The sequence below is a fragment of the Canis lupus genome, chromosome X, assembly GCF_011100685.1.
Source record: "Canis lupus familiaris isolate Mischka breed German Shepherd chromosome X, alternate assembly UU_Cfam_GSD_1.0, whole genome shotgun sequence".
NCBI lineage: Eukaryota > Metazoa > Chordata > Mammalia > Carnivora > Canidae > Canis > Canis lupus.
Genome location: NC_049260.1, coordinates 101,992,662 through 102,015,451, shown reverse-complemented (window position 1 = coordinate 102,015,451; position 22,790 = coordinate 101,992,662). Strand labels below are relative to the sequence as shown.

The window sequence follows — 22,790 nt, the reverse complement described above, 5'->3', positions numbered from 1 at the left end:
AGTGAGTGCGAGGGGATCTGGCCCCAGCAAATTAGTCTCAGAGTGGGAATGAGCTAAGGCAGCTCCTTAGTTTCTTCCTCACTCAGGACATCCAGTTCTGGAACTGGGAGTTCTGGGGATCAGGAGGAAGTAAGCATCTGCCTCCTGCATAATTAGCTTCATCAGTCAAAAAACATTCATGGCCCATCTCTTTGGGCATCATGCTGTGCCTGACACGAGCTAATAATCCCTACCCCGTCCTGGCCCTCCCAAGTTTACAACCTTAAGGCACACAATAATGACACAGATCCTAAAGGCCAGCGGTTAACACATACACTTGTCTGCCAGTCACAAGGGATCCATTGATTGAACCACAGTGACTAACGGGGCCCCCTTCAAAGAGCTTCTAGTCTGGTGGCTAAATACCTAAGACTAAGTGAGGACTTAGAAGAGGTTCAGGAGAGGAAACATGGTCAACTTGGGCATCAACGAACAGGTATTTTTTTTGAAGTGTCTATGGGCACATGGCTGGGTTTTATGTCCACTTGAGCCGCGTCCCCAAAACCCGGATGGAGGGGTTTTTGCCAGTTCTCCACGCGGGTCAGTACAAAGGGCCAGAGGCAACATCGCTCTGTGCGGCGTGGTGTGGGGAGACCCGGGCCGGGTCGCGGCGGGGGGGGGGGGGGGGTGGCGAGGCATTCGGCCTCTGCCTGGGTGGCCTGTCGTGTCACCCGCCCTCGCCCCGCCCCGCCTCACGGTCCGCCGCTGAGTGAGGTCTCTCGCGGAATTTTCGGGACAGCCACTCCCCCCACCCCGCAGTTCCTCTACCCTCGTGTCGCGCTCTGGTGACACAGATTTGGGGAGGGAGCCGGGAGGAGGCTCGTGTAAAACCATCCGGGGAGGTCCGGTCGCGGCGTCTCACCGGGCGCTCCGGCGAGGCCTGGGCTGCGGGAGGCGCCGCGGCCCGCCCGTCGCCCAAACACTTCCGACGGGCGCCTGCTTGCCGGGCGGCTTCCGCGGGCCGCGCTGGGCTGGGCAGGGGCCACCTGGCCGGGGTTCGCGCTCCCGGGTCGTGTCCCTGCCCGTGAGGTGCCCCTGGCTCCAGGGCGCCGAGGCTCCCCCGAGGGCGGGCTGCGTGCAGCTCCCGGCCGTGCCACCGCACGGCCTGAGCGAGCGAGGGAGCGAGCGAGGCGGGCGGAGGGAGCGCGTGTGCCGGGGTGGGGGGGAGCGCGCGGGAGCGCGAGCCACCAGCCCGGGAAGGGTGGGTCGGGGAGCGGCGGCGGTGGCGGTGGCGGTGGTGGTGGCGGCGGCGGCGGGAGGAGCGAGCAGGGAACCCGGGAGGACTGCCGGCTGGCGGGCCGGAGCTGCGGGGGGGAGGGCGGAGCGCGGAGGGCGGAGATGGGGCCGCGAGAGGGAGGGGGCCGGCGGGGCGCGGCCAGGGGGCGGGGCGCTGGGACCTGGGGAAGATAAGAGCGTGCTCGCAGGGAGCGAGGGCGGGAGTGAGGGAGGGGCGGGGGACTTAGAGACCAAAGAGGAGACAAAAGGACGGGGTGGGTGGGAGGGGCATAGACAAGCGGGGATAGGGGAGGGGCGCTGGGGGACGCCTCGGAGGGAGGGGTATGAGTGTGGGGGGGCCATGGTGTGGGAGGGACTTAGGGACGTGAAGGGACAACATAAGAAGGGAGTGCGGGGGCACGGAGAAAGGGGGGGTGGGCTGGGAGTGCTCCACCACGCTGGCCACGGAGGGGGGGGAGGCCACGAGGGGGAGGCCGTTGGGAGGAACGGCAATACGCAGGGAGGGGGATCCTGGGGATGGACAGTCTTCGAGGAAGGGGGGCCGGGGCTATGGCAGGCTCGGGAGAAGGGTGAGCCGACTCGGGGAAAGGGAGTGCTGCGCGAACCCGAGGGTGGAGGCGGATGGGCGTGCGTGGAGCGCAGAGGGCAGGGATTTAACACTGCTGATCGGGATGACCAAAACACCACACTGGGGGCCCGCACAGACGGGACGGGGCTCCCAAGGCAGGACGAAAACTGCCCAGGGGAAAGTGGGACCTACGAGGGCTGGAGGAGGGTGGCGGGGGCGGCCTCGGGCTCGGCAGGAAGGCGCCACCACCGCCCTCTGCCCGTCCCCAGCGTGCCCCGCCCCGTCCGGGGGCCCTAAGGGCAGCGGCCTGGGCCGCGGGGGAGCCGAGCCAGGGCGGTACCATTCGGAACAGAGAGGGGGGCTTGGGGGGGAAGGGAGGAGCCAGGGGTCAGAACCCTGTTGGGGGCGGGGGGGGGGCGCCACACCCTGGGAAAAAGGCTTGGGCACATCCAGAATGGACCAATCAGAGAGCAAGGCCAGGGTGGCGTCAAGGGGCAGCTTTGACCAATGGGAAGGGAGAACACTTCGGAGGTTCGGAGGAAGAAAAGAAAAAAAAAAAAAGCTCCACGAAACAACAATCGAATCCGTTTGGGGGCTTGAGAGGCTGGGAGTGGGCGTCGTTTATAGCACGTTCCAGCGCCTGCCCTCCCCTTTGAAGGATGGGGTCGCTTGCATCACTCCTGGGTGCTGGGGAGCACAAGGAACTGAGGAGGGTCCCGGGAAAGTAGATGAGGATTGGCCGTTTCCTGGGGGCACTTGATTGGGCGCTTCAGTTTGGGGGGTGGGTGAGACAAGGGTGGGAGCTTTGTGCACAAGAGTGAAGATAAGGTTATGGCCTCTTAAACAGAGGCAGGAGTGTGCCCGGGTCCCCCCCCACTGGCTAAAGTGTCAACCAGCAAGTGGACGGAGGATAATCTCGAACCAATGGAAAACTTAAAAAAATACACCCTGGGCTCCAAACCCGATCAACATATTCATTTCCCTTCCCAGCCCCAGGCTGGCTTTTGAGAAGATAAGCAATGGTATTAAGGGCCCACAGCTACCACTAGGAATTTCATAGAAATTTATGGTGTGGCTATCGGCTTTGGAGTTAGTCTCGGTTCCTAATGTCTACTCAGTCATTAATGTGTAGCACTAGATATATCACTCTACTCTGTGTTCTTTGGCCTATAAAATAACGGCATTGAGACTAGGTACCTAGCTAGCTCTAAACATTTTGGAACTGATCTGGCAAGTGGTGTGCTCGAAAACCTGGGCTATACCGCTTTGGGAGAGGATTGCAAAAGAAAACTCCGTGGAGTTGTAGAGCTTTCGGCCCAGGAATCCCTAATGTCTGTGAAATTCCTCTAACTGTATGTAAAATGGTGTGCATGTTTGTGCATTTCTCTGGTGAGGGTTCATAACTCCCATCAAATTCTCAGAGGTGTAGACAAAATGAACTCACATCTTGGTCTAAAAGGGCCAAGGAGTCCAACCTCCAAGGCAGGGGGTTGTCATACGATAGTGGTTATGTCCTCTTGGAATCTTAGCAAGTTTCTCCAATTCCTTGTTAGAAATATCTGTTGGGGGCGGGGAAGGGGGACTCTTTCCATATATGTCAATCAAAGACAGGCAGATTCTTCAGAGCTGAGAAGCACTTGTGAACTGCCATAAAGCAGTTGGAATGAGATGCTGGTCCTGAGTTAGGAAGGAAAGAAAACAGAACTTTGCTTCTGGAAGTTCATCTACCTCGTCTGTAAGGTAAAGGTAAAAACTGTCTTAAGAATGAGAAAAGTGCCAACTATGCCAGACCACAACCCCTGCAAGCTCCGAGGCTCAACCCCTGCAAGCTCTGAGGCTCACACATGAGAACAACAGTAGTGGCTGGACTAGAGCTCAAGCTAGCTTCAGCACCTGCTGAGGACCAGCCCAGGGCACAATCCACTTGCAGTGTGTGTGCATGCTGTTTTTAGGTTCAGAGGTTAAGAGTATATGGTATTTAGTCATTATCCTTGACTCTTCAAATTTGTTCTAGTGGATCATGCCTGATATGTATTTAAGATCATAGGCTATGGTAACATCTCTCTAATTTAGGACTAACTACATAAACTTAGGTGAGAAAGTGAGGTTTCCCTGACAAGTGTGACTGGAAAAATGCAATGGGGAGCACCCAAAGATGTCCTGTCTGACTTGTGACAACACAGGATACACTCCAGTTAAATAGATAAAAATGAATTTATTTCTAAAATGCGGCTTAACTACACTCACAATGTGCTAAGCCAGTCTGCAAATTGATCCTGCAGCTCGGAGTAAATCCGGGCCAGCGGAGGAGCAGTTGGGGTTCCTAGTTCTGGGCACCAAGAATTCAGTCACTCCTCCAGCAACTCAATTTACAGAGTTCTTCTTCAGCTGTTTTTTGTGACGTGTGGAGAGTTGTTTTGGATTCCTCTGTACAACAGAGAGGTCCGACCTTGAGGAAGACCGGTAGCCCACATCCTCTGCTTTTATAGGCTTAATGATGTGACCTGGCTTGGTGACAACCCTGGGTGTAGTCAGCTTTTGGAAGGCCCTCTGTGTGTTCCATGTAGATCCTATAGGGGTCTGGATGGTCCTTTCAAATTGCTGATGGTGGGTGAACGGATATGGAAGCACTCGCACCTGGAAAGGAAGGCAGAGGGACTTGTCAGGAGTCAGGCCTGGGGTGCAGTTGGTAAACTCTAATGGCAACTGGTTGGTAGTTGAGTGCATAAGCCACAGTTCTACATGGCTGCAGTGAATGAAGCTGCAGAGAGGTCAAGGAATCCCAGTACCCCCAGTCTAACCTTAGAAGTTCCAATGTGCTTGAGGACATCTGGGATTGGAAGACATCTAACAGGGATGAGACAGCTCCCCCATCCCCGAGGCTTACCCAACAATCTAGGAATTGAAAACCTACCCTGACACTGCCCCTGTAGTGCAGGAACACTATAGTAAGCTCCAGGGCTGCTATAACTCTAAGTGGGTCTTCCTATCCAGTACTGTGAGACTGCAAGAAACATCTGGGCATTTATCGATCCCTGTGAATGTTGTGACCCTCCAACCCTCTTGGAGCTCTCAATCAACCTTGCTTTTTCCTCTTTGATACACAGGACTGACGTTTTAAAGAACCCAAAATGGTGAACCTCACTGGGCTGTGATGCTTAGTTAGCTTCATCCTCTTTTGGCATCACAGAATGTCAGAGCTGGAAGGCCCTAGCTAATGGAAAAGGTCATCTCCCTTGGTCCCAGAATCTGGCTTAGAGAGGGGAAGGGATTTACCCAGGTAAATTAATGAACAGTGAGGGAGAACAGAACCCAGGGCTCCTTTCCTTGCCTAGTACTACCTTCAGACATTTAAATCACCTTTAAACACTTGACCCGAAGGCTGAAGAAGAGGGGAAAAACAACATAAGCAGGAAAATCAGGAAGTTATAATCAGTAGTCTCTGGAGATACTCAGTGGAATGCTCAAGAGAAGCGGAGTACTGCCGGGTGGTCCTGGTGGTAGTGAAGGACACAGATTCTCTTCAGGTTAAGGGAATGTCTTATGTCTTATTGGGTGGGGTTGCTGGCTAATTTGCGCATGTCACGTAAAGTGAGAGAACAAAACACCTGGGCAAAATAGTCTTGGGAGGGGCTTTTCTTTTTTCCTTCAGCTTGAACCATACTTTATTCTATTGCATCCTGGGACCTGCAGTCTATAGCTTATTAAAAAGATGAAAAAAAATCAGGGAGATTCTTGGAAAACTGTCAGTTTACCGTGACTGTATTATTTTTTTTCTAAAAAGACAAAGCTCCTGATTTTACTGAGGTCCACACTGCCCTTCCTATCCCGGTGAAGCACCCTTTCTCTCTCTCTTTTATTCTGTAACTGCCTGATCATCACCTATTTTGTGGTTATAGATCTGCAACTGGGATGAACAGTGGTTACAATTCAATTTCTGCAGGGACTGGTTCACAAAATAAGATCGATAGAGTATTATTGAAGTGATCATTTCTCACTTCTTCTTTATACCTATTAAATAGTTCCCCCTCTTTTTCAGAAGAAAAACTATAACTCATTTCAGTATTAAATAGGCTGGGGACAGATCTCAGGGTCATAGACTTTCAGAATTGAAGGGAACAGGAACACAGAAATCATTGAGTCCAGCCAGTCTCATTCCCGAGTCCCCTCTACACAGGCTCATATCCCCAGGGCAACCCATTCTCCCTGTGGACCAGCAGAAAGTTTTTCCTGTTTTTTTTTCTTAAGTAGGCTCCATGCCCAATGTGGAGTTTGAACTCAGGACTCTGAGATCAAGAGCCACGTGCTCTACGGACTGAGCCAGCCAGGCATCCCAGAAGGTTTCTCCGTGCACTAAACTCCCTGATTTTCCTTTAACTGCTACTTTATGTGACTGCACTCCACACAACAGCCTTTAATATACTCGAAGACCATGATCATGCTCCAGTTTGCTTCTCTCTTAGGTAAACATCCCTGGCTTGTCATAGTACACAATTTTAATTCCACTTGCTATCCTGAATGAGTACCACTTTGTCATTTTTCTTAAGATGCAGCTTAAACGCATAGCCTCTCAATGTTATCTTGACTATGAATACAAGCCTGAAGAACAGTAACTCTTAGTTTGGTGAGACCCATCTGCATCAGAATCATCTGGGGTGCTAGCTGAAAACTCAGATTTGGGGCTCCACCATCGCTGTCAAGATTTTCCTTTAAGCCTCAACCTCTTCCAATTCTGAAATTAAAACACCAGAATTGACCTGGAATTATTCATCTCAGAGCCAGTCAGTGAAAAAGAGAACAGCTTTGATTCTGTGGTCAAGATCACATATCCCTCTTTGACCACACAGCACTAGAATATTCCTCTTAAGCAAGGGAGCTAGGTAGCAAAGAGTTTCTCTCTCCCTCACCTGATGAGCTGCTGCATGGACATTTCGCTTCTCATTGATAATCACATTTGGCAAATTCTTGTCTTTTCTTGGAGGACCCTCCGGGGCTTTAATGAGAAACCTGGAAAGCAGAACAGCAGGACGTCTAAGAGCATTAAGGACTTAATCAAAAGGGCAGGGAAGACGCAAGAGGGTGAGGTGGGAGAACCTGGTGCACTTCTGTCAGGCTTTCTTCCCTGTTCTTACCGGCGTCTCTTCTTGGCACTGGGCTTCAGGCCCACACCACCCCACTCGCCCCAGCCAGGCAGAGTCAGGTCCACGTCCTTTGGCTTACTCGCCTCCACAGCTTCCCTCTTCTCTTTCAAGAAGTCTCTGATGACATCATCCCCAGCAAAAGCTTCCTTTATCATCTGCTTTTGATGTCTCTCCTCTTCATCTTCCTGGGAAGAAAGAGTGAGAGCTACTGCTTGCCTTAAGAGCCAAGGTCCCTGGCGAGAAAGCTAGAATTTTTGGGTTGTGACGTTTTAGCGCCCCCTAGGGGGAAAGCGCTGAACAATGATGGTCTGGCTATATAAATGAACTGGTAGCCAATCATGCTCCAATTTTCTTTTCTCTAGGGTAAAATATCCCTAACTCATTATCATATGACACAATTTTTAAACTTTCAGTAAGGAAGCTGCAGCACGGAAGAAGGAATGGCCTGTGTAGGAGGAGGAACTCCAAGTGGCCTGGACAGAATGTGGGTGCCCTCTGGCTTACATCCCTGTAAAGACAGGTGCCAGAGCCCCTCATTCAAGCAGTTTCAATTACTTAATCGGGCAGTCTCGAATCATTTCAGATCCCAGTGAATGGAGCACAACCTTGGCAACAGCTTAATGACTCACCTTTGAGTTGTCCTGCCTGGGATCTGGCCAGAGCTTTGAGTGCCTCCCGCTTTCCTCTGAGGGCGGTTTTAGAGTCACCCCAGGGAGGGTTTGGTGGCTCTGGATTTAAGATGTGGGAGTGTCGGCAGCACTCACATATTTGCATCTATTAATGGTCACGGGGGCCAGCCTGGCTCCATACTATTCCAGACCTTTCAACTACTGACATGTGCCCCTGGCATAACAAAACTTCACAGATTCTACTCCTTGGGCAAGAAGGGCATTTTCTGCACCAGCTCTGATCCCCCACAATGGCCCACGCCCTTGGCTCTGCTCACCAACTCCTCTACTGTTGTGGGCACTGCCAAAGACTTCACAGAAGGAGATTTTGTGGTTAGGAGGTTCTGTAGATCAATCATTTGCTCCTTCCTTTTCTTTTCCTTGGGAGCACCAGGCAGATTATGTGGGTTCCTCTCCAACTGCTGCCCTTCTACCACAGGCCTGGGGACCTCCTTATTTTGAAAACATCCTTCTTTCCCCAGCTCCTCTAGTTCCTCCATAGTGTGTGCTCTCTCCGGCCTCTGCATCAGCAGGGGCTCCTCTTCTGCCTCGGTAGGTTCCTCTCTCTGGACTGGCAGAACTGTCCTCAGTGAAGTCATGTTCTGCTTCCCAGATTGCTGGTTTGCTTTGTTGAGTTTCTGAGACAGTGCCCTCAGTTCGGACAGCACCTCCTGGCTGCTAGAATCTAGGGGAAGAAATGAAAGCTGTCAAGTAAAGGAGGCTAGAAGTTGCCTTACCAATGAGCACACTCGACAAGGAGCATTACATGCTCCCATTCATGGGACCGGGCACTAGAGGGAAGAGAGGATTCCATTTGCTAGATCTCTTGGAGAGTTCACTAATCATTGCCTATCATGTAGCAAGCAACAGAGTTTAGTAGTTAAAAGAAGCATGTTGGGAAGCAGATGTCCTGGGTCCTATTCCCAGCTATGTAAGTGACTCACGGCATAACTGGAACTGTGGCTTAATTCCCCCTGCAGTAAACCTCACTTGGAGAGATGGCCTCAAGTTCCAAATTTTTAAAAAGCCATTTTTATAGGTAGCCTCTGAATGCAACGTAATTCTAATTTATTATTTGTCATTTATGTCGTTGTTTCCTATTTGTCCGAACCAAATCCAGCACTGTTTTATCCAAAAGCAGCATCTCATCATCTGCTGTGGCCAAGGCAAGTCACTTGGCATTTTTTAGTCACCGGCAACATTTGAGCAAATACCACCAGGCTCGGAGTGCCCGGAGGGAAATATGGCAGTGACACACTTATAAACTCTTCTTCAGGGCAGCCCAGGTGGCTCAGTGGTTTAGCGCCGCCTGCAGCCCAGGGCATGATCCTGGAGACCTGGGATCGAGTCCCACATTGGGCTCCCTGCATGAAGCCTGCTTCTCCCTCTGCCTGTGTCTCTGCCTCTCTCTCTCTCTCTCTCTCTGTGTGTGTGTGTGTATCTCATGAATAAATAAATAAAATCTTAAAAACTCTTCTTCATTTGACTCGAGTTGCCTCCATTCCCAAGTTCATCCTGCTCCCTAGCTGTGGCTTGAAGCCACTCTAAGAAGCTACTTAAGTCTGCCCTTTGGACACTTGTATGTTTATTCCGCAAGGATCAAGGTCCTTGCTCCTTTTATTTGGAGTCCACAACTTTCCACTATTTTAGGACTATTTGCCTGAAGGTTTGGGAACATTCTATTAACTTATCATCCAAAGAAATCCAAATCCACCTTTCATACCACAACCAACTGCTCTATACATTTAGCAAGATGACCCGCTTTTGAGGAAGCTCAACAGGATACGGCTGATGTCCTGGGGTCATTTAAAGACGGACCCACAATCTCGGCCTGCAGTGCTGCTTCCCAAAGTCCTCCTGGAGGTGACTGCTTGTAACTATTGATCTCAGCACTCTCCAGCTGAGAACCCTAAGCAAAGGTCCTATGATACATGCTAAGCTACAGCTCTTTCCAGATATTTTTTTTCACAGAAAAAGAGATTCTTGCCATCATCTGAATGCATTATTTTTATAGGACATAAAATCAGACCCAAGGAATCTGTCTAGATAGCCAAACGATTTCTGAATGTAGTTTCCTAAGCAGACTTTCTCCCCAGAGTGGGAGCCTTCTGACCCATCTCAAGGGTGCTACGGTTGTTAATATAAAATCTCTTTAAGATAACAGAAAATATAATATACAAATCGACTCTGAGCATGGGGTGACAATTCTAATTTGCCACATAGCTTGTGGAGTCATTTGTTCCTGTCGAGAAAGTCCACCCCCCCCAACATCTATCAACTGACATCACGAAGTGCTGAAAATGCCATTCCTGCTTTATCAACAAAACTGAAAACTGCAGCAGTGATTCGAAATTTCATAATGCCTCAAAACCCATCCGTGTTTGTTGGTGGGAGCGCAGTTCCCTCCACTTTGTGGGCACCAGTCAACTCAACTCCCGCCCTTATTTCAAGGATGGTGCACTTCTGTCTTTTGATGATCACATAGTAATGCCTTCGAAGATGGGTATTATGAAATCAGTCTTCTCTTCAGGGACCCACGGCCCTCTGTGGGGAGTCCCTTGAGCCTAGCCACACTGAAGCATGTGTGTGTGGATGGTTTTCCTGCCTCAGCCCGTCCACGGCACTGGCACCAGGCAGAGGTCTCCTATCCAGCCCACCACAACTCACCTTCTGACTCTTGTTTCCTCAAAGGCTCGGCATCCTGGCTGAGCCCAGACTTTTTCCTAAGTGCTCGCCTTTCCTCAAATGTATTTAACAAGATGTCTTCTTTGGCCCCTGGTCTTTCTTCTTCCTTACTTTCAGAAGCCTCATGGGCCACAGGCTCCAGAAGTTGCTCAGCGTCCTGGACCTTGGCCTCTTTTGGGCCACTGAAGGGATTCCTGAGCATCCAGGGGTTTGGCCCATCGGCATCCCTCTGAATCTCATTCACTGTATCGGGGACCAGGAGTTCACCCTCTTCCTCCACACTCCCCTTCTCTTCCTCACTGTCGGAGGCTGCCTGTAGCTTCTGCGTCAGCTCTTTGTTCCTGGCCAATTGTTCCTGCATAGCCTGGCGAGCCTGGAGGAAGGAGTCACAGCACAAGCGCCTTGTCATTAGTGACTGCAATGACACCTTTCCTGGTTCATTTCATAAAGCTGCCTCCTCTCAATTTGACTTTAAGTATTTCTTACTGGTGCCTACTGTTTAAATTGCACATATATTACTGCATTAACAGCTATGGAATAAAGTGGGAGACAAATTCTTTGTCCTCAAGGAAATGAACATGTGAAACAAGGTAGGAAAAAAAAAAAAAACAGCTCCTCTCCCCTTTAACTGGACTTGCCTTCAATGCTGCTTCCCTTTCATCTCTCCTTTTCCACCTTGTTCCTGGTTCTTTTCTTCTCTGCCTTAGAGATTTTCTGATGTCTTTTTAGAATCCTGGTTTTCCATTCTTCCTCAAGGCTTTTCCCTAACTCTGCTTCTGCTAGCATCCTTATGGACTGATTTTCCTTTCTGTCCTCCAATTCCATCTCTTCTCTCACCCCGATGATCTCTTACCTCCAGGTCATATTTGGCCATAATTGCCTTTGCCTTGGCCCATTTCCCACTGTTCTGGTGCTTAAGGCTCATTCGCTCCTGGAAAAAAAGGGCAGAGTGAGCTCCTTACCACTTTTTGGGGAAAGCTGGTTCAAGGGGTGGGGGTGAGAGGCAGCCTCACCATCATTCTGGCCTTTTCGATTTTTTCCAGTTCTTCCAGTGCTGCGGTAGGATTGACCTTCTGCAGCTTCTCAAAGTCTTTTAGGGCTTTCTTGGCCTTTTCCTTCTTAAGGACCTTGTGATACCTACAGGGTGAGAGGGCAGAGATTTAGCTAAAACACAGGCGCCACACACAAAAGGTGTCCCCGCTCCCCAAGGGGTTTCCCTATGCAGGGGCTAGAATGGACATCACAGAGCTGGCTGACTATAGGGAACCAGTTTGGGACCTGAGAGGACTGGCAAGCCTCTCCGTCCCTGCAGCCCCCAGGGGCACACCTCTGCAGAGCAAAGAGTCCCCTCTGCTTCTAGAGCGCAAGGCAAGAGTAGAAGAAGTTCCAAAGAGGCAAAAAGGCAGGAAGGAAGCCCTACTGGCCTCAACAGCTGTAGAATTCAGAGCTCATTCTGCAGAACCATTCCGTGATGTCCTGGAAGGGAGAGAAAGTAATTGAACAGTCCTCTTTTTAGCAAAACCAAGACTGAAAGCCAAAGCCAGAGGAGAGGGCACTACCGAAGCAGGCAAAACTATGAGGTTGGACTGAGAAAAAAAAATGCTAGTCATTCCTATTTGGGACCTCTTCCACATGACCCCAGTTGCTACATCAAAGGCTCTCCTATGGAATCATGATTAGCCAGATCACTTTCTTCCAGAGCACCCGTGGCCACTTCAGTAGGGGCCTCCTTACTTTTTGCTCTTGATTTTCTTTTCTCTTCGAGCCCTGGCCTCATAGTAGGACTGCAGGGCCCGGGCCCTCTGAAGCTCTGCTCGGCGCATCTTAGCCTACAATGAATGACATTCACAGTGACTCCTGGGCTTTGAGGGCAAATACTGGAACAGAGCATGTCTGGGTGTATCAAAGGGCCTGTTACACTTACCTCTTCCAGGCTCATGGCTTTGAGAGAGGCCTTTTCCACAGGAGTCAATAAAGGGTCTGTCACTGGCTGCTTGTTCTTATGGAGGATGTTAAAAACTTCGTGCTCCAGGGGAGTTCTTGCCTTAAGGAGGTAATAGAACATTCTAAGTCTTAATCCATGCTCCTAGCCTCACTGTGTACAATCTTATGACCATCTGCTTTATGACACTATAATGGGAATCACAAACTGGAAAGGATCGGCTGTTACAGCAAGAGAAAGGGTTCCAGTGTTACTGTTCAGCAGTGTAGATAAAACCTCATTTTCTTCCGATTTAAGACAACTTCAGCAAGGGGATTCCAAAGCTACTCTCTAATATTACTAAGAGGATCACTCTGTTCAGATTACCAGAATATGTAAAACAGAATACCATTCTCTTAAATATCAAAGCAGGATGTCCTTAAGGTAAATGCTGGCAGGATGGAGGAACAGCAGTACCAAACTGTCAGTTTTGATAGTGGTAAAACAAAATGGTTCCTGTATTATGCATATTTGAAGTATCTATGTGTATTAACTGTATAGCAAGGAATCTAAGACTCATTTAAGCCTCCTTTAAAGAACATTTCTAGAAGAGAGGGAAAGTTAAGTCTTAGCTTCCTGACAGTTCAAATTTAACTCTAGTCATTTTCTAACTTTGGTTCCAGTCCCTTATTTTCCAGTGAACTTTGCATGCTAGGTAGTCTATATATATGAAATGAATGGACTGAACCACTTACTTCACATGTTAACAAAAGATGCTGTTACTGCTCAATTGATGTATTTTAACCATTGTAGATGGTTAAAATAATCAGGCTGATCATGCCGTGGTTCACTTTGGTTGGCAAGGTGCAAAGATAGCACCTTTGAAACAGATCCTGTTTCAAACCTCACACATGTATTACATGTAGTTTTCTTTAACAGCCATATACATCATGGTCGGTATTAAACTTACAAATATCTGGACAGATGCATAAACACACATCATCACATGTTACATGGCACTATTGATTTAACCATAAGCCTATTCTAGTGAATGATAAAGGTGTAATGTTCTTCCATTTTTAGTATTTGCAGTAGTGATCAATCACAGGCTACAAAATGATTTATATTACAATGTTGTAATCTTCCTCCAATTCAATTTACAAACACTTATTGATTGCAGCTACATTCCAGGCACTTGTGCAGGGTGCTAGGAATACACAATTGATTAAGATCGTTCCTGTCCTCATAGAGCTCATAGCCATTCAGAGGGAAAAGACACATGTACCACTGGCAACATAATGGGTCACATGTTAGTCCACAGGAGCGATAACAAAGGAAGTGAACAATGAATTTTGATTAGGAGGTGGGTTAGGCTTGGGGAAGGATTTTTTGAGTGGCTCTGAGCCATTACGTACAATTCTGTAAGGGCAGGGAGTGGTGGTAGCAAATGGAGATGAGTGTAAATAAAAACAGATATATGGACAGGAGAGATATATAAAGGAAAATGTGTTGTCCAGTGTAACTAAAATGCTAGGGGCTTTTGTCTTATTCTATAAGTGGAGAGCCTTCTGAAGGATTTGAAGCAGGAGAGTGACAATCGGTTTTGTGTTTCAGAAAGAAAATCATGGCGATCGTGTAAGGGGTTATATATAATGTGTCAAATGACAGGTGACAATGGAAATGAGAAGAGGAATCGGGATCTGAGAGCTATTAAGGAGAAAGTGCACAGGAGTAGCCCACTATGTGGGCTGGGGAGGGATAGCAGCTAAGGGTGGCGGGGAGAAGGAGGAAGGGGAAGAGGAAGATGATTCAGATGGTTGAGGTTTCCAACATAAGGGACCAGGGTAGGGAGTTCTGCTATTGATTCAGTTACAGAATGATGGTGGTGGTTCAGGGTTTGGGAGTCTGGGGAAGGAAATGCCAAGCCTACTTTGTTGTGTGTGAAGTTTAAGGTGCGTATGAAAGACCCAGGCGAGGCCTACTGGTCATATGGAATATGAGAGTGGAGCTCAGAAGAAGGCGTTGAGAGTGATCTGTAGTATCTATGGGTGATAGCCAAGAGCCACGGAATTTACAGAGAATAAAAACTAAGGAAAAGTTAGATAGATTTAAAAACAACAACAACAACAACAAAAAAACCCCAGAAGTATGTTATCACAGAAACCAAGGGGGGAGAGTTTTTGTTGTTTTGTTTTTTAACCAATGTGATGTGTCAATAGGACCCAAAAGGCTAAAGCCTCAGAGGGCTTGGAATTTGGTGATTCAGAGGCCTCTTACTAATGCCCGCTGAGAGAAGACTCAATAGAGTAGTAGGGAAAGAAGATGAGAGTACGGAGGCAGCAGCAAAGACCAGCTCTTCCTAAAGTGTGTTCCTCATCAACTAACAAAGTTTATTATTTTAAGGTTTAAAGTTAAATTTATTTGATTTTCATTTGTGCACTCTGGGTTAGAAGAAGTCAAAGAGGTTTCTTTTTTTTTTTTTTTTTTTAAAGAGGTTTCTTTATTGTCTTCTCATAGCCTTTAAAATGCTAGTGTCTATTATGAACTGCCAATCTCCAGCAGGGGCATGCAACATTTCTAGCAATGGAACCCCGCTTTTTTGAGGGCATATTGAGAAACTAGGGTTTTGAGAAGAACACTTTGGGTAATGGCTAGTGTAGGGTGGGAAGTAACCTTACATCATTTCTAGCACTTTGCAGTTTACAAATGCTTTCTTATGCATTATACCATTTAAATCTTCTTGGAGTAAAATGGAATTTTAGGAATCTGGGCTAAAACTATAGTGCATACTTTTTGGATTCTTAATCTCCAGTCCTTGGTACTTTGCATCCTAAGTTGTAAGAAGAGAACTTAGTTGCTAATCAGAAAGCATGCCCTGAACTAAGCATTTCTTTATTGCTCTGTACCATACTGGCCTGATTTCTCAAAAATGAATCTTAGAATAAATGCTACAGTGGGTTCATGTATAGCATCTGGGTTGGGGGGGCCTCCACTCTGTCTTGTGCAGGGAGTTCTTGGAGAGTAGAGGTTGTACTACCCTTTTTTTTTTGAGGTTCTACTATTCTTAATGCAACCCTCCTCCTCTACCATCTCATGTTTAATAACCAACTAGGCATTTTCCAGCTATCTCCAAGATTACACTATTATTTGGGAAAAGCAAGGTGCAGAATGATGTGTAGTAGCATATCACTACTCTTTAATTAAAAAAACAAGGTAAACACAAATATAGCAATTATATCCTTATATTAACAACAACAAAAACTTACAAAAGTGGTTATTTCTGAGTATGGTGGTAAAAATGAGCAGATTGGGGGGACAGGGGCAGGGATCAGACCTTTAGCTATGTATTTTTTTAAAAAATTTTGAATCCTACAAATTATATTACCTCTTAACTTTTTTTCCTAAAGTCTCCCATCCTGCAGCCATACTTTAAACCTGATCTTTTTTTCATGTGGAAAAGGAAGCATCCTAGAAAGAGACTGGTAGTGACTACAACAACAATATCCAAAACAGAGCTTATCCCCGAAAAAAGCAATGACTTGCTTAATGTCTAGCTATGGCAGCAAGCCATGTTTACTTGATTAGTGTTAGCTCAACTTCCCGACACGTAGAACATTATTATTTCTGGATTTGTAGAAAGCAGAGAAAAAGCATAAAGAAGCATCTATCCATAGTTTGGGCACTGCTGTTTTTGACTATTTCTACTTAAGACGGAATATTCCGTTATAGAATCCATAAGCAATGGTGTATTGGAAAAGGAAGTCCAATTGTCATGAAGTTGTTCACAGACTAAAAATGGAGACTTTGCGGACCAACATAGGATTACCAACAAGGGCATAACTACCATTCCACTCACCCAAGTGCCATCATTTACTACTGCCATCATTTCATAAAAGAAAAGCTATTTCAACACTATTAAATGGAAAGCATGACCTCTTAGTAAAGAAGAACTGGTAACTTTACATCTGTCGTACTTACAATGATCCTTTTTGCTTCAGACGAATGAAATATTTGCCAGGGATCAGTGTTTGGATGACCCAGCCCTAAGATAACTTTTTTATTTTCTGCAGCTCAGAGTCGTATGGAGTTACTTGCTAAACTTCTAGTCATTACCCATGGATACATTATATTTTAACGTGGTAGTCCTTTACAAGCAAACGTTGGTTCTCTAGCTCATATGTAGTCCTACTAAGGCTCATTTATGCTGCTGAGTTCCTGACTTTCCCCAGATCAGAATGCAGGTTTAAAAGCTTTTTAAAAATGGGTGTGAAACAGAAAACATCACTGTGTTCCCTCTCTATGGGCAATCAGATGCTTTCACACAAAAACATGGAAAGAACCATGTGCTGTGTGCTACCAGCAGAAGGGTGACTACAGAGCAATGCTGGCAATGGCACGACTGACCATGAGTCCCACTATCTCCTCTCCCTTGCTAGACTGCTTCATTAAAGACTGCAGCTGGGGTTTTAGCTTACCAGGTCCAATCACATCAATCTCACCTGCTAAGGTGCAGTTTCCTGGTGTTGCACTCACCTTCCAGCCACTGAGCACATGTTCAATGGGAGCAAAAGCAGACTGCTCCTTCTCCAGGGGAAAAACCAGCTGCTCTGCCTGCCGGTTCTTCAGGATGATGGGCTCCCATTTGGAGAGGGCTTGTGAGGTTTTATTGAATGCCACTTCTCTGTGGATCTGAAGCAGGCAAAGTATACGAAAGGAAAGAGCCACGAAATTAAGCACTGAACTCAGAGGATCTGTAGGGAATCAAGAGCCAATGTTTCTCAGCCCAAGAGTCAGGATGTTAGAGAAGCTCTTGCTTACTTCTCAGGATGCACTTCCCCCAAGAAGTGTTTTAATCTTTTCCCTGGCAATCACAATTTCCCCCTCCCCCCAGTTCCCAGCTCCCTCTCTTCCCTTCTTACCCTATTTTTCCTTGTTAGTCCGATTTCTTCCCCTTAACAGACCACTTTCTCTATAACTCACCCGCTCAACCTCTTCATTGTTAAGGGGTAACTCCAAAGTCTTCTTTGATCTGACTCTATTCAGTTGCTTTTTCACGGCAGCCAATGAAGATGAAGTTTTAACAGGCCCAAGTAGATCTGAAAGGACTAGCTTTTCTCCTGATCCTGCAGAAAGGCCAAACTTTCTGGTCAGACTGAGAAATGAGGCAAAAATCTCAGTATAACATTGGGAGATGCCTCAGTATAAAACGCTGGTAGATAGGCAGATGTGCAGGGAAGCAGGAATAATTCTCTTACTTTAACCACCAGCCACAATGACACCACCTTCTTACATTCCCAAATGTGTTGGAGGGTAGCAAAGAGGAGAAAATTATTATTTATTTTAAAAAGTCACTTGTTTTTTTCTTGGTCCTTCTGCTTCCACTTTTGCCTCACTGCACTTCATTCTTCACAGGCAGCCAAAGTGGTATTTTGAAACTGTAAGTCACAGCCTGTCAGGATCCTGCTGAAAATCCTCCAGTGGCTCTGCCTTTATACTTGGAATTACATCATTCCAAAGGACATGGCCCAGCCAAACTAAAGCAGCCACTTAGTCACTTTACTGCATCACCATGTTTTAATCCTTATTGTCTCCCACCTTGATCTTCCCTAAGAATGTTAGACCCCCATGAAGCCTTTCTCACAGACATCACTGTAGCCCCAGTATCTAAACTGCCCTGAAACTGACATAGTAGAAATAGAATAAGTATCTGTTGAATGAATAAGCTTGAATACATTATTATTTGTTCTGAGGGGTTACATTAGTGGTTACTAGAACCATTTAACTCATTCAAGCTGCCTAAATTGTGAATATGGTGAAAAAGATATGGCATCCAGACTTCCTATCAGCTTAAAATTCCAACTCTGCAATTTCCTAGATCATGTATTCCCAGTAGGGTGATATCAGTTGCCCACAAGGGATGAAAATTGGTTCTGGAGGTGGGGGAGTGGTGAAAAAAATCTTCAATGTTCCCAAGTTCTGTGTTCCTCCAAAGCTCAACCCAATCCAACAAAAAACTTATTCCCTGGTATCTGATTTCCTGGCTATAGGAGTGGGAGTATGTCTGTGTGTCAGGGCGGGGGGAGGCAATGAAAAACAGTCTAAAAAGACTTCTTGGGGAATAAAACAGGTTGAGAAGCATTGTACTAGGCGAAGGCCCCTGAGTAAGTAACTTGACTTCTCTGAGCTCCAGCAGATTATCTGCCTGTCCGAACTCTGTAAGAACTGAAATAGAAATGAAAGCACGAATGCGATTAAGCTAGTGAGAGGCAGCAGTCTTCATCCATGTCCCTGTACCCTATAAGCAGCTCATCAGTAGGAGATCTTGACTATGACCTTGAAGGCTTTCTTCTAGAAATGGAAAAAAACTCAAGGGCATCTGACTTTCTTTGACCACTCATATAAGTATTTATGGTAGGATCCATTAACCACATTGAAAACCGTTCTGAAGGTGAAGTGACCATTATGCTTAACTCCACAAGCTCCACACACAGATGGCTTCCTTTGTTAACTTACCTTCGGAAGTGACATTGAACTCTGATACCTTCAAACTAGCTTCAGATCTCTCAGCCAATTTCCACCTGAAATTAGGCAAAGCAGAATATGGTAGGAACGGACACATTTTGCTAGGGAACCAACACTTCTCTTTTCAAACAAGGCTTTGGTTTAATGTATTGCTCTTCTAGAATCAGGTTTTGTCACAAAGAAACCAGGAAATCTGTTCCTAACCTGGGCTTGGTTTTCTAGCCATCTCTTAATGTAGACTCAGTCACTCAAAAACACAAGGCAATATGAGGTAGGCATAGTGGAAAAGGTATTGGACTTGGCTTCAAACATTCTGGATCTGCCACTTATGAGCAGAATGACTTTGGAGCAAGGCAATTAACTCCTCTAATGGGGATAAGTTCCTAGTCAATCCTTCAAAAGACTCAGTATGGATGAAGAATTCAAACACACAAAGGCCTCTAACACAATAATCGCTAACAATTACATAATGCTTACTATATGCTGGGCTTTAGTTTAAGATCTTCATGTTCATTAACTCATTTAAATGTCATGATGACCCTCTGAGGGGTCAATTAATCTTATTTTCTAGTTGAAATTGAGGTGCAGAAAGGTTAAAAATTTGCCTATACAGTCTGTCTCTGAAGTATGTGATCTTAATAATGATGCTGACACTTGTGTCTTCATTATCTTAGGCACGCGATAAATGTTTATTTTTAAAGATTTTATTTATTTAAAGATTTTTATTTATTTCTTTATTAGAGAGAGAGAGATGATGCGCACCCACACGCACATGGGGTAGGAGCACAACAAGTGGGGGTTGGGAGAGGGACAAGCAAACTGTGCTAAGTGCAGAGCCCAACTCAGCTGGATCCCAGGACCCTGAGATCACGACCTGAGCCAAAACTGAGCCAAAACCAAGTGTCAGACGCTCTAACAGCTGAGCCATCCAGGGGTCCTGGCACTCAATAAATGTTAGTTGCAGATTTGTCTCATGGAATCAGCTGGTTATAACCTGTCCAAATGGATGGGAATGTTACCTATTCTTTCCATCAAGGGAACTGATTGCTTCCAGAAGCTTTTGATGCTTTCTCTCTCCATCAATGTCCCCCTAAACATAGAAAAGGAAAAAACATCAGGATGATAAGGGAAAGGAGCATGGAAATCTCTTGTTCTTTTGGTGAGTGGATGACTGGGGAATCAGGTGAGGTCTAGTGTGCAGGCATTCAAGCTCAAACAAAGAACTGCTTCAAAAGCCAAACTTCTTCATTATTAAGAACCACAGTGGCTGATGATCTGTGGCTAATGTCATGTCTGTCTTAATCAGTATCAAGAAGAAAAGTGCTATGAGAATGTTTCAGTATAGAATATATAGCATGATCTGACACAGAAATACTGCCATTAAAAAAACCCACAATAAGTAGTTTTGTCAAGAGAATAGAGTTGGAATTCCTATAGCATCTGTTGGAGAGCCAGCTTAATTATGTAGATGTATATTTCAGTCAGATACAGACAGGCCATTACTTATGATGGTCTGACTTAATATTTTTGAATTTATGATGGTGACACATGTTCAGTAGAAACTGTATTTCAAATGTGAATTTGATCTTTTCCCGGGCTAGCAACATGGGATAGGATTTTAGTGATGCTGGCCACTGGCAGTGAGCTGCAGCTCCTGGTCAACCACATGGATCATAAAGGTAAATAACTGATACGCTTAGAAACATTTTGTACCCACACAACAACCATTCTATTTTTTTTTTCCATTCTATTTTTTATTTTCAGTACAGTAGTCAATAAATTACACAAGATATTCTCCACTTTATTATAAAGTAGACATTGTGTTAGAGGACTCTGTCCAATTTTAGGCTAATGTAAGTGTTCAGAGCAAGTTTGAGGTAGGAATAGGCTAAGCTATGATGTTCAGCAGTTAGGTGCATTAAATGCATTTTTAACTTAAAATATTTTCAATTTATGATGGGTTTATCAGGATGTAATGCCATCTTAAATTGAAGAAGATTTGTAATTAAATAACTCTACAAAAATCCAAACTTGGGAAAGGGAAATCATAAAATGAAGACCCCATGTTTTGGTCTTACATACTCAGCTATACTTGGGCAACTTGAAAACAATGTATCTTATACAGTCTTCAAATTTCCATAGCACTTAATGCAGTATCTTATACATGAAACACTATATAACTATTTGTAATCTCTTTGCAAGATCTGAGCAAATATAAACAATGTTGCCACCATTTTTCTGTCTAGCCACATGCTGTCTAACCTAATAGTGAGGCAGAAGGGAAAACAGAGAAGGCAGTTTAGCAGTTGTCACCCACCTCATCTTCACTGGGACTCAAGGGATAGTCTTTGGGTAAATCCTCTAATTCTTCCTGTCGGCTTAAAGCCAGAAGGCTGTTAAAGGAGGCAAAAGAGAATTATTATCAATTGGAATAACTTCTATTATAGCAAAGAATGGCCCTTTTCCCTGGAAGAGGTACAAACCAAGCAGAATGGGTATTTTAGAAATTTGTCAAGACATTAAATTTAGACCTAAGTCAGGCATCAATCCCAAGGGGTGGGCAGTGGGTGGTGACACCCCTATACAATTGTATGGAGTGAAAAAGAACTAACCTTCAGTGATTGGTACTGCATTTTCCACTGACCTCTGGGAGGCTGTAAATATGTGTGACTCTGGGTAAGGTGACAGAAGGCACTGTTGCTGGCCCTTGAGGCAAAGCAGTTTAGCCATTAATATTTCTAAGCATCCTCCACCTTATAAAGGAAGACACCTTTATAGGTGCAGCTTACTCAACAGTGACATATTGATCACTTGTTCCCAACAATGGGGAAAGGGTTAATTGGATGAAAGCAGCTAAGTACACCATTTTTCCTGGGGTTTCCTCAGCAAAGTGGATGCCTAACTGGTACCCTGAACCAAATTATAGACTCCACTATTACACAACAGTATGTACCAATCTTTACAAGGCAACCATTACTAAACGGATTATATTTAACTCGCTTGTTGGGGGGCGGGGATGAAACATCAGAGGAGAAAATGTCAGGAATGACTCCAATCAAAATAAGGGGAATTTATAACGCAGGCACTCCCTGCGCAGAGTCGAAATGTGCCTCGGCAGCAGCAGAAAAAGGAGTCACGTGATGAGGAAAGTGCAACAAATTAGCTGGAGAAGGGTGAGGCCACATCAGAACCAACAGGGATGAGGCCAAAAAGCTGGGGAAAGGAGAAAGTGAATTAATTAAATGAAAAGGACTTTTCAAGGATGTTATCGCGGAAATTGTAATAAATGACGAAGTCTTGGAGGAGGAACAACTGTCGTCTGTTAAAAGGCAGCTTCCAGACCCGGCCCCAAACGAGACCCAGACCTCCCGCTCCGATCTTTATCCCTCACCTTTCCGCAGCCCGGACCGTGCTCATCTCAGCAGCCTGTCTCACACATGGGCCAGGAGCGGAAGCCGAAAGGAAAGCAATTTCCGTGCCGGCCGCAAAGCAATTTCTGCTTCCGCCAATCACGCGCTGCGTGTCGCGTCACTTCCGCTCCGCCCCAGGGCGTGCGAGAAACTGGAGATTGCTCCGGAGGGGCCTGTGGGACACTGGGAGACTGGAATTTAAAGTCTGTCGGCGGGCGGAGCTTTGTCCCCCCCACCCCGCCCCTACTCCCATCTTCTCTGCGGAGCGTCGGTGTTCGCGCTCCCGGCTCGTGGTTTCCGCGCGGCCCCAGGTGGGTTGAGCTTAGGGCGAGGGCACCGCGCTGTCCCGGAGTGGCCGAGCCTTCGTTGTCCCTGCCTGATCCGAAAGGAGAGGCTCCGGCGACCGTCCGTGTTCCACAGCGTCCTGCGAGTCTGCCACCGGCCAGGGCCAGCTCAAGGTTTTTTTGAATACCGGAGAAGTGGCCAGCGTTGTGCTAGGCCCCCGAGATTTGGCAGTGAACAAAGCAAGTTTCTCTCCGCTCCAAAGGAAAAATCTCCTTGCGTCTTGTGCCCCCTTGTAATTGGAGCACCAAGTTCCTC

The 22,790-nt window shown here is 46.4% G+C and overlaps 1 protein-coding gene across 3 annotated transcripts; it reads right to left on the bottom strand.

The window, feature by feature from the left end:
- Positions 1–4,038: 4,038 nt before the first annotated feature.
- UTP14A (UTP14A small subunit processome component) lies at positions 4,039–22,316 on the bottom strand. 3 transcript variants are annotated; one of them, XM_038588271.1, is made up of 15 exons: positions 22,172–22,315; positions 21,098–21,173; positions 19,800–19,870; positions 18,772–18,836; positions 17,239–17,381; positions 16,792–16,947; positions 12,262–12,381; positions 12,072–12,166; positions 11,351–11,474; positions 11,191–11,268; positions 10,320–10,710; positions 7,931–8,337; positions 6,976–7,169; positions 6,751–6,850; positions 4,039–4,480 (listed from the first exon to the last, which is right to left on the bottom strand). In XM_038588271.1, the coding sequence occupies exons 1-15, from the start codon at positions 22,195–22,197 to the stop codon at positions 4,208–4,210; spliced, it is 2,319 nt and encodes a 772-aa protein (XP_038444199.1). In that variant the 5' UTR covers positions 22,198–22,315; the 3' UTR covers positions 4,039–4,207. The 3 variants fall into 3 exon arrangements, 2 of the variants coding, with proteins under 2 accessions (XP_038444199.1, XP_038444200.1); XR_005386435.1 differs by having other exon boundaries at positions 4,344–4,480; positions 7,068–7,169; positions 22,172–22,316; XM_038588272.1 differs by having other exon boundaries at positions 4,344–4,480; positions 7,064–7,169; positions 22,172–22,316.
- Between the last annotated feature and the right edge of the window lie 474 nt (positions 22,317–22,790).

Bases quoted from the DNA above. Each gene is read 5' to 3' on its own strand.
- UTP14A (XM_038588271.1), bottom strand. From the start codon at position 22,197: ATGAGCACGGTCCGGGCTGCGGAAAG. The intron at 11,269-11,350 runs GTGAGGCTGCCT...CTTTTTTTCCAG, and splicing joins TCGAAAAGGCCAGAATGATG to GAGCGAATGAGCCTTAAGCA. The intron at 10,711-11,190 runs GTAAGAGATCAT...TCCTTCCTCCAG, and splicing joins TGGCCAAATATGACCTGGAG to GCTCGCCAGGCTATGCAGGA.